We start from the raw sequence: 12,218 nt of genomic DNA, 5'->3' as shown, positions 1-12,218 counted from the left end.
TATATGCCATAAATATCTCTGATGACCAAGCCCCTTTACAGTATATTTGTACTGTCTATTGTAGACTGGTACAGCTTGGCCATTTCTGTCATGTTTTGTAGGTGTTTCTAGAGGGATTTGCCTTCAGTTGTCCCAGGAATAGAGATTTAGACACTGGGAGGTATATTAGACATGGTGGGGAGCCATGACCTCTACATATTTCGGAGAACAAAGTTACATATTACAGTATCAGGACATTTTGATGATTTTGTGCTGGCCTCAGTATGTGTGGGTTTTCAGACTTCAGCCTATAAATATTCCATGTTACTGGATCTTCTCCATCAATGAGATCTGGCAGTTGTTGGGACTTGCTGAAATAGACTGTGGTAGATGTGATAAACTGAATATGATTGCTGCTGACTAATGGTTTGATGTGGCAGTGCTGGAAAGTACAGCTCGTTCCATTTATACGTGAAGCCAGTCTCAGACCAGCCCTTCCTGGTAACTTCACTCTTCTTCCATCTGACTCCCGGGGGGAAGCACCGGGTAACTTTCCATATAGCATGCACTTCCACTAATTCCACTGTTTCCTATTTCTGATTTAGTATGTTTAGTTGCTAAGAAGTTTTTAAGGCTTTTTATGTGTTCATTTAACTTTTAAGTTTTATATGTAATGATGTGTACTGATACTATAACTTTCTACCCAGATAACTAAATACAACCCTTTAGGAGACGTGAGTGTGTAAAAATTCCAAATCCCTGGTTATTAACCAGACTGAAATCAAAAATGATCCTTCACAGTTGTGCATTACCCAAATTATGTAATACCTGCTTTCTCCTGTGGGGGAGCTGCAGAATAACTCAGCGCTTTTCTTCAAGTTTCTAGACAGTTTACAGCTGATCCTTTTTAACAACCTATAATTAGGGATCCCTATAAAAAAAAGACAAGTTGTAACCCTAATAGAGCTTATTAAATTATGTTGTATACTTGTAATGATGCATACTGATAATATAACTCTCTACTTAGATAACTAAATACACCCTTTTAGGAGACCTGAGGAAGGGTCTGTAAAAATGACAAATCCCTAGTGATTAGCCAGACTAACATCAGCTACAAAAAATATCTTGGAGGACTCAGTACAGTTGTGCATTACATAAATTATGTAACACTTTCTTTCTCCTGTGGGGGAGCTGCAGAAAAACTCAGCACTTTTCTTCTTTACAGCTGTTCCCTTTGAACAACCTATAATTAGGGATCCCTTTAAGCAAAAACCAAATTGTAACCATAATGGAGATCTTAAAAACGAGACTTCATCTAAAACCTTAAATCTGGCATTGTACATTAAAGTCCACTGCAGAAGACCCAGAAGTGATAGTGTAATACCGAGGGATGCAGAGTGTGTGTATGACATCAGATATTCTCTCATTGCCTGATAATTTAGGAGGTCATTCATTGTAAGAAACCAACAAACTGAAAGGGCCTGTCCGGTGGAAAAAAAATGTACCTTGAAATGTGCTAAAACAGAACATCACATAAATTACTAATGAACCAGGTCCAAATTTGGCTTTAACTTGACAGTGGTTCATGTGACAGTACATCATCAGTTTTCTTCATGAAGGTCCTAGGTCCTATGTTTTAATCTAATGGCCTTCCTGTCCATGTATCCACCATAAGGTTCTTCGTTATTAAAATTAGGTAACCCACACAGAGCCCTGGTAAAACACCATTACATAAAAAAACCCTGGTGGAGATTTTGGAGTTTTGGATATAACCTTGCCAACTAATAACTTTATCACTCACCGACCCATTGAGCCAGATCTATTATTCTGGCGGTGCCAGTTTTCTGTCTCACTTTGTACTGAAAAGAACATCTTAGGAGCTTGCGCTTGTATTTATAAAGTGTCTGTACCAGTGTTGTGTCCGACACATGGTATGTGAAAGGTGCACCTAAAAAAAGATGGTGCACACTTCCTGAGCAGTGCAGGGGGCACCAGATTATTGAAGAACGTGCGCCAGTATTCAGTATTCTGCCGCACCCTGCACACTCTAAAGGCAAACTGTTCTACTTTTGATACATCTGTCCCATTGGGGCACATTTACTTACCAGGTCACTTAAGTTCACTAAAAGTGCATTGTCCGTTTATAATGGGTGGCGATTCACTAAGAACGGGCGCCAGCAATCATGAATGTGTCGCTTCCCCGCTCAGGTCCGACAGAGTTCACCATCTTTTTTGTGGTGCATCTTTAACATAGGGCGTGCAACACAATTTGGAAGTTAAATATGGCGCTCAGTTTGAATCAGTCGTACCGTCCAACGGCACGCCCCCTAATTTGTGTCGCATGGAAGCCAGCGCAGCTGCACCACAGAAAGGTCACGTGTGCCAAAATTGCAGTGCACCCACTTCTTAAATACCGGTGCAAGCTGTTTTCGCCACAAAGAACGTGCATGGTCTGACAAAAGTGTGCAGCGCGACCCTTAGTAAATGTGGCCTATTACGTACATGTGTGTAACCTACTCCTTCATCTCTCTTATAGATGTGATTTCCACTCCGACAGTTCAGTTCCTCTAATTGTTGGTAAAAACAGCAGCAGCATGGGAAATAAGATTTATAGTATCACAGAACGTACACGACTGATCGAGGGAAGGAACAAGGTAAGAAACCAAGACTATGATATTCACAATTGCCTAATGTAACCTTTCAGTGCATGTGCCCCCTTCCCGGTACTAAAGTTATTACCCTTAGGTTGCATTCACCCTATGGTACGGCGGGCATACATTGGCGCCGGCCGCTCTCCATAGAGTAACATGGGACACTGCGCAATATTCCAGGGAAAGATAGGACATGTCCGTGTGCTGCTATGCGTGTGCTGCACCGTACCGCTCCCGCAGGGCACCGTGAGGGCATTGAAGTGTATGGGGGACGTACATACGCTGTATATACGTCGGCCGTATATACATCCCCCAAAAGTTTTTGTGAATGTAGCCCTAGTTTGGTGTTTTAGGCCTTTGCATGATAGATGAATCTACTTCTGCTGTACAGTATGTGTACACACTGTGAATTTCTGACCCTTTTGGTGTTTACTGTGCCAAAATAAAAATTGGACCGGTGCAGGTGAAGGACGGGAAATGTGTCCTATTATGACTAACTCATTAGAGTCATACAGGAATGACAGCTATAGTGTTCTAGTAAGATTTCCTCCGAGCACTTTCTGGGCACACATTACCAGAGTCTATCATTGAGACAGTCAATGACACAAGTGCTGCACTTACATATAAGATATCCACTTTTCATTAATGGCTCAGTTCCCACACCCTAAACACTTCTATTCGCACGTCTCAAATCTTTATAAATCTTCTCACTTTTAGCTTTGGCTAATTTTAGTGTCTAGTGGATACGTGACGAGAAGTGTATTGTGTGTAATTCATAGAATGAATGAATGTACTTCCCTTCTTCTCTTCCACATCTGCGGAGACCAGGGGTCTGGGGGGTCATGGTGTGAGTCGAACGATGAACGTGGTTCATGGTAAACACGCTCAGAGACATGAAATGTACATCAGACCAATCCACTATTCTCACTATTACAGTAGATATAAATATAATAGTAGGCAGAAATTCAAAGTGGTCTTTGATAAAGTGCAGATGTAGACCCCCTCTTACATTCTTTGTGAGTATAATAGTTTTACATAATTTATAGGTTCTATAGGTTTGTTCTTAAGTTGAATTTGTATGTAAGTCGGAACTGTATATTTTATAATTGTAACCCCATCCAAAAAATTTTTGGGTGATAATTGATCCAATGAGATAATTGGATTTTAAAACTTTTTGGTTGTCATAAGAACCAGGATTAACAATAAAGCTTAGTTGCAGACGTCTTTGATAACTGTTACAGCTGTTTATTGTAGCCTAACGCTAAAGTACAGTTTGTAACAAGGGGTCGTCTGTAAGTCGGGTATTCTTAAGTTGGGGGCCTCCCTGTATTAGTATATATAGGCCCCCGGTCTAGTGAGGTTGACAATCTGATCAGTAGTCATGTACATTGGATATCTGCATGTTATTCTATTCTTTTAATATTATTATTACAATTTTTCACATTATTAGTCTGATTTTAATTTTTATATTTTATTATTCTTATTGTATCATCATTTCTAGTATGATTAATGTTTTTGTAAATGTTACTATTTCTATTATGATTAAGGCGCAAAAGTTATTATTTCTTTTATTATGGATGTTACAATTTTTTATTGTTATTTTTATCACTTCTCTTATTATGAATACTATTATTCTTCAAGATATTGTACATTTTCTTATCATAGATAATAAAGATCTCATAACCAGACGCTTATACAATGAATCTATCTTTCAGACTGCGGGAATGGTTGTCATTGATGATTCTTCGGTCTCCGGTATCTATACCTGCACAGCCGCCAATAAATTAGGAACCGAAAGAAGACGTATACATTTTTACATCAGTGGTAAGTGCCTATTGCCCTTTTTAATGAAAAATGTAATTTTATTAATATTTCTATAATTAATAAATATTTATTCAGATTTAAATAATAGGTTACATTATGGATTTCAATTTTTTAATTAAGAAAAAACTAAATCCTTTATTTAAAGTACTAAAAAAGTACTTAAATTCCTAAAAGTTAAAAGCTCTTCATCTTGTATTTGTCTTGTTTCAGCCATGGGGTCGTTTTTCTCATGCCTCACGTCTCTCTCTTACATTTCTATGTTTTCCCTCTCGGTACCAATAGTTGAAGGTTTTTCCCTTTGACTCAAAATTGCTGTTTTCCGCTGGATATTGATGTTTTGTCTGCACTCCTCTACCTCAGCATGTGCTACAGGACGTGCCTTTGTAGGTGGTCATGTAGCGGGGTCTGTCTGACAGTTGTATAAGTCGAGACTCACAATAGGACAGGGATTACAAACATGCCCAAATTGTTCCCCGTCTGAAGTATTCAGTGCAGTCCAAGTACATCAAACTGAAGTAACCTGTGCTGCGTCCTTTCTTGTCCGTTTTCTGGCACGCAGCAGGACTCTGGGTGTGTGTGCAATTTACCTAGGGTGAAACAGGAACAGAACAGCCTTATCTCCTTGGCTTCCCAATGTCACTAAACTGCATTTTATTTTGAGATTCCTGGTGGTGCTTGGCAAAGATAAACAGCATCTTCCATCAGGAAACCTGGGAGCTATTTCCACAGGAAGTTTCAAATCACTTAAGTAAATAAAACTATTATATATCAGTGCGGCGGCCGTGCAGCTAAGCATCACATTGATCTCTGGCTTAAGGTGTACTAAGCCGGAGCAAATAGAGGGTTTTTTTTATAAATAAATTCTTTGACTACAGAGTACAAGATGTTCTACCCCCAAATCCGAAATGGGCTTGAAGGGGTTTACATAAAAGTTGCATAACTTTGTAATAGAACTTTTGTTTTGATTCTCCTGCTTTTTTTAAGTTGTTATTTTGCTGTTGGTGAATGAAAAGACCCTGTACATTCAGAGGATCTAAGACTGTACATATCAAGTCTTGCCTTCCATATAATCGACAATGTCCTCCATATCATGATCCATATAGACAATACTCTCCATACCATGATCCATATAGACAATACTCTCCATACCATGATCCATATAGACAATGCCCTCCATACCATGATCATATAGACAATTCTCTCCATATCATGATCCATATAGACAATTCTCTCAATACCATGATCCATATAGACAATGTCCTCCATACCATGATCCATATAGACAATTCTCTCCATACCATGATCCATATAGACAATTCTCTCCATACCATGATCCATATAGACAATGCTCTCCATACCATGATCCATATAGACAATACTCTCCATACCATGATCCATATAGACAATTCTCTCCATATCATGATCCATATAGACAATTCTCTCCATACCATGATCCATATAGACAATGCTCTCCATACCATGATCCATATAGACAATGTCCTCCATACCATGATCCATATAGACAATTCTCTCCATACCATGATCCATATAGACAATACTCTCCATACCATGATCCATATAGACAATACTCTCCATACCATGATCCATATAGACAATGTCCTCCATACCATGATCCATATAGACAATACTCTCTATACCATGATCCATATAGACAATACTCTCCATACCATGATCCATATAGACAATGCTCTCCATACCATGATCCATATAGACAATGCTCTCCATACCATGATCCATATAGACAATACTCTCCATACCATGATCCATATAGACAATGTCCTCCATACCATGATCCATATAGACAATACTCTCTATACCATGATCCATAGACTATACTCTCCATATCATGCTAATAAATGGAACCTTATCCGTTCTTGCACCAAATTGCTTAAAGAGATTTTTCAGCAATCCCCGGGGGAATACCCTGCACTGCCTTATCATACCTCCAGCATCATAGTGATCTTTCTTGAAGGAATATTCAATAGTGCCAGGGTCGCCGCATCAGCTTGGGCAATCAATGGCTTTTTTAATTTTTACTTAGCAGCCACTGAAGTTATGACCACATTTAATTTGACCACCAGATTATGTAGATTTTAAGTGTATGTTTTTACAACTCTTTCAGATGTACCCAGTGGATTCCACATAAGCATGGACAGGTTGGCCAAAGAAGGCGAAAACATGACCCTGACCTGTTCCGTCAACAAATACCTTTACACAAACATCAGTTGGATTTTACGCAGGAGAGTCGGGAACCGAACAATAAACCACAGCATCAGTAAGCAAAGAAATGCGGTCACAACTGAGTATTCAACTGTCCTAACCGCGGTTATCCAAAACGCGACACAAGCCGATTCAGGAATCTACGAGTGTAAAGCCACCAACACCTTCACTGGAGACGTCATGTCTCAGAGCAAAGACATTCTCATCAAGGGAGAACATTGCAATAGGAAAGTTCACTTATCACGGACCTCTAAACAGAGAAGAAAAAATTGTACAACAGAAAGTAGCGTAACCCAATAGTGACTCGAACCATCTTCTGAAAGATTGTGATTGAAAATCAAAGGTACTGAATATACTTCCTGGAAGGACTGGAGAAATGGCTGCAGATGTATGGAGCAGTGGCTACGCGCCAGTGCACACCACATTCTTATCATTCTCTACTGTATCGGAAGCCATTTATGTTCCTGAAATAAACCAGTCCAAAGATGGAAGAGATAAAGTTCAAAGATTATTCTGCAGATTTGCTCCAGTGTTAACAATCGTAAATATAGTACAGAGGAAGAACTTAGCGTTTCTATCCAGATTAAGCCAGATCTGTAGCATATTTTATAAGGGGTTAGGGTTACTTTAACGTTATTTGGTCTGAAGACATCACATACCAAAATTTAAGGAGAACTTACTTTTTATTCAGATCTCTGGTTTGGAAAAATTAAGAAATTTATAATTGTAATTGAGATGACATGGAAACATTATTTCAGAAGTTGTGGTTTTTATATGAATTGATATTCATGCAATTGCCTGGTCGCTATAACGCACCTTACTGATTGAGCTGCTATATTAAAGAGTCAGGGCGAGGAGCACAGAACAAAAGGTCAAACACTTGTGATCAGTGGAAGCATTTGTAGGATTTGGGATCCCGTGGCCCATTCATATAGAGTTATATTTTTTTCATAGAGTATTTTCCAACTTGCAGTAGATCCAGATGTGAAGGAAATCCAGTTGTTCTCACAATGTGGCGTTAGAATGGTTGTGGTGTATTTGGCCAATTATTTCTATGCAATCATAGCTATTTTATTAAATTATTTAATGCTTTAAGATGTATGGCAGCATATATGATAAGACACTTCAAAGCGTGGCGGTAGAGCTTGCATCAGACCCTACGATGATGGTCAACCGAAAGCAGACGATGCAGATTGATTGGTTGATTCATTACTGCCGCTATATTGTAGAGGAGACAAAAGTTATTTTTTATAAAAGGGTTCCATGTTGTCTTCTTGGTTTTTTATGAATACATATAGGATATGATAATTCAGTATTGGCATTATAGTTTATATTTGTATAGCTTCTGAAGTTAAGGATTTTACTAGGAAGCACTAGGTTGGATTAACTATGCTATACAGAGGTAGAGTGATGACCACATGATCAATCACTTGGAGGAGCACCAAGATTATTTAACAGGAGGTTAAAAGGTGAACTTTTTGGTGGCCCCATGTAGCTACGGGTCACCTGAAGTCCATCATTGTTCATAGCAGTGTTTACGATGACTTTGTGAAGACTGATGGTCTATGAGATGGTGTTGAGGTGCTCATCATCACTCTCGGTAATAATGGTGCTTGTTCACTAACCATCCCATATTACAACTTAACAAGTTGAGGATCTTTCAATACTGGAAATAATTATATAGATAAGAAAGCATTCATATAGTTTATTTAATATTAACTTATTTTACCAAGCCACCATAATAGAGAGAGCAATGACAATGGATCAAATCTTTACCAATGAGATGACTTTTTGGATGAAATCTCTAAGGTTCTTGATTGATACGTTGGATCGATATAAATTCACTCGAATCTACTGTATGATATCACATAGTCCATTGCGATTTTTTCATAATCATCTACGTCAATAGTTATTTCCAGATTGAAAAGTTTGTCTATAATGTACATATATGTCTTCTGTGCAGCCGTATCTCAAATGTTATTGTATTGTAAAAAGCCAGCAAATATTTAAAGACAACCTATACTTTTGTATGTTTTTTTTTGGATGATTGTAAATAGTTCCTTTAATATTTTAATATAAAATTTTAATTAAGTATATAAGTATATATTTGGATGGGAATGCACTGAGAAATATGCTAAATAAGAGGAGCGACTTACACTGTTTACTGTTGCATGATGGGACATAAGTTGATAACGCCCCAAGGGTATTTTCATTAAGATTCTATATTCTGGTGGCAATGTTCAAATTTCAGATTCACTCTACAATTCCCCTCCTGCCCACCCGACCAATAAAAAAACTCACCTTCCTTACCTTAATGATGTTACATTTCAGGGCTGGCCCTCTATATGTTGGTTTACTTATAACACTTAATACCCTCACCATCTCACTAATGTATAGTTAGGGAATTCTTATATAAAACAATACAAATTCAAAAATAAAATGTAATTAATTAGCTTATTATACAAGAAATGTCTCATTAGAATGTATGATCTAAAATGAGCAACTTAATACAACTGTATCAGAATGGTTGCAGTTCGCCTTTAGCCGAACTCCCGATTTTCTGGAATACCAGGCATGATAAAGTTTAAATTCCTGCTGACTAGCCAGGTGTTTTGACTTTTTCCACCCTCTATGCCACCCTCGAACAAAGTGGGCGTGATGGATCGCCCCTGCCAGGCAAAGTAACTATAGCGCCAGGTCCTCTTAATATGTACGCAGCAATGTGCAACGGTGGTGGGAAATTTCAAAATTTCATCCCTCTATATGTAAAATCCTTAAGATGGTCATACAAATTAAACTTAGGTTGGATGAACTCATCAAATTTTGCAAGTGTTGCCGACCATGTAATGCATATCTACAACCAGCGGAGATGAAAGGAACAAACATAATGATTCATAGCATGCACTATGCTTTGTTCTAAACATAGATAAAAGACCTTCATAGAGGCGTCTAGCATTGGCCCATTCTTTGTACACCAATGGAATCCCAGAGTGGGCACATCATAACAAATTTCCTAGAAATAGCTGTAGGATCAGAGGAAGTACATAGACAAATTGACAATTAATAATATCTATATTCTATAAATTCTGCAAGACCAGACAGAGCCAATGGACAAAGATGATGTGATTTTATAAAAAAAAAGTAGGACCTTTCTTATCTCTCCACGCATAGGAGCTACTTACATGCCATAGTTAACAAATCCTCATATCCCGTCACCAATCAGCCCTATTTTTTTTTTGTGATGCCTCTATATATTTTCATTGACAAATAAGGTGATGACATCACTATATCATTATCAAAGACATCTCCAATGTTACATATCTGCTTCAAGCGTGCTGAGACCTTTTAATTAGCAGAATGGTGGGGGAGTCTATAAATATCTTGTACGTAGCTTGTTTTCGGATTGATTTAGTTAAGGCACTAATCCAAAATAAACAAGTCCTTAAATAGAATATTTGTGGAAAGGGGACAGGAAGAATGGGATTGACAGAAAACAGAAACAGTGTAGACACACAAGATGGAATTCTTCAGAAATCTGCAGACGTGGGACATGACTTCATGTTTTCCCAGTTTCATAAAATAAACGACTTTGTCATCTAGCTCGGAAGAAAACGTGCAAAATCTGCTGAAATTCTGAATATGATGCACGTATGTATTGTAAGTGAAAGACCCTGGACTGTAATTGATCAGTTCATCGTTTTATTAAGCTTGTACCACTATCATAGATCTGGTGTATCAACCAAGAAGGACAACCTTTAGCGTTTAAGGAATAGTCAACAAGATATTAAAGTCTAACTCTCATTTAATAAGGCTGTCGGAAGATTGATTGGTGTAGGCACTCACCAGTTGTGGAATTGAAGGGTTATGCCTCTTTAGATATTTCCAGATCTCCTTGGAGGAGTTACGACTTTCTATGAATCAATCTTCTGGGTTGTCCTCATAAATTGGAGCAAAGTCAAGGGGTCGAAGGGGCATAGCATTCAAGTGGGTGCTTTTTCCCCTTCATTTTCTCCAATGGGCACAACCTGGGTGCTTACCAATCAAAACTTCACACTCTAATCAGATATTGTAGTATGTGGAGGTGAACATTTGAATATGTCAAGCAGAGATTGTATCATATTTTGTGGTGAGAGTACTGTATATATTATTGCATTTTGCTAAGATGGGTGCTATAGGATGTTAATAAACTAAGGCTGGCCAAGAATGATTATATGTAGGTTTATCTGCAGGCGCCAAATATCTGGAAGAAGATAACTAGAAAGGATTTTTCTACTTTAGAGAATCCTGCAGCCCCACCGCCGGCAAATTATGCCCGACACCATTCATGGACATCGAAAGCAATGGGTTGACTGTGCGATTTATGTGCACAGATCAGTCTACAGTTTTTTGGGGCTACGAGAGTCATTTTAAAATAACCCTTCGGTGAGCCAATGGGAAATATAACCTGATAGCTTCTAAATCAGGTTGTCTTCTCAAGGACTTTGGTGGCCCATTATTGTGTTAGAGGCTGATCAAATCTTTTGGTTATCTGGTGCGTCAGTCTGAATGTGAATGTCTAGAAACAAACATGGTAAATGATAGTCCAGATCCAGAAATCCGTCATGGTCATAAAATTACTCCTTCTTTATCACCACAATAAGCACAATTTGACATATTTCAATATTTTGAAGGTGTCAAGTCCTACCTATCTTGACATAAAACTTTGATCCATCTTTCTTGACAATCTTTGAGCACGAAAACCTTGGGCTATGTAAAAGAATACAATATGTGAAATTGCATTACAACATGACCTGTAATGGTGCCTTGAGTTTTTATGAATTATCTGATGTCTGGCCAAGCCTTATATTGCTTTTTACAGTTATACCATATGTTTGATACACAAAACGGAGCTGAAAAGAACCATTAGTTGGTACAAGAGAGTTCTTGATATATTAATGTAATTTAAAGGGGTCAAAATAATCAGGGCACAGGATGACGTTCACAAAAACAATAAATTCCATCGGTCTGCAGTTTAGGTTGTGTTCACGTTAGCATCATGGTTTTAGTTATGGACAGATTTATTGTGTAATAATTGATCCTGATTGATACCTCCATAGAGTTTCCATTTTTGCCACTTTGATTAAAAAAAAATAATATAGATTACAGTATATAGAAAAAATGCTATGGAAACCCAATAGAGTCTAATTTCCATGGGCTATGCCTGTTATTACAGCTTGTCCCCTTATTATAGGAACCTTTCACTAGGTTTGTCCCACTTAAAGGATATCTATACCAAGATGAAGGATTGTAAACCAAGCACACTGACATACTGGTGGGTGCCCCGTCTGACAGGATCTGCTCTTCTTTTAGCTTCGTATGCCCTGGTTTTTAAAAAATAAAGACTTTTAACATTATGCAAATGATCCTGAGGAGCTCTGGGCTCCATAGGTGTTAATAGCACCTCAGGATTATTTGCATATTTTTTAAAGCGGGGCGCATACCGATAAGTCAGTGTGCTTGGTTTACAATCCTTCATTCTGGTGG

The 12,218-nt window shown here is 38.1% G+C and overlaps 1 protein-coding gene across 4 annotated transcripts in view; it reads left to right on the top strand.

Moving 5' to 3' along the window:
- FLT1 (fms related receptor tyrosine kinase 1) overlaps nucleotides 1-11,913 on the top strand; it is a 51,520-nt gene extending 39,607 nt beyond the window's left edge. For all 4 annotated transcript variants that reach the window (XM_072134349.1, XM_072134352.1, XM_072134350.1 and 1 more), the window contains exons 11-13: nucleotides 2,516-2,633; nucleotides 4,346-4,454; nucleotides 6,598-11,913. In XM_072134349.1, coding sequence (XP_071990450.1) covers nucleotides 2,516-2,633; nucleotides 4,346-4,454; nucleotides 6,598-6,995 — 625 coding nt within the window. In that variant the 3' untranslated portion in view covers nucleotides 6,996-11,913. The remainder of the gene's footprint in view (nucleotides 1-2,515; nucleotides 2,634-4,345; nucleotides 4,455-6,597) is intronic.
- Nucleotides 11,914-12,218: the final 305 nt, after the last annotated feature.

Source organism: Engystomops pustulosus, chromosome 2 (genome assembly GCF_040894005.1).
Source record: "Engystomops pustulosus chromosome 2, aEngPut4.maternal, whole genome shotgun sequence".
Taxonomy (NCBI): Eukaryota; Metazoa; Chordata; class Amphibia; order Anura; family Leptodactylidae; genus Engystomops; species Engystomops pustulosus.
The sequence above is the reverse complement of the archived record's forward strand: the minus strand, read 5'-3'. Positions and strand labels throughout refer to the sequence as shown.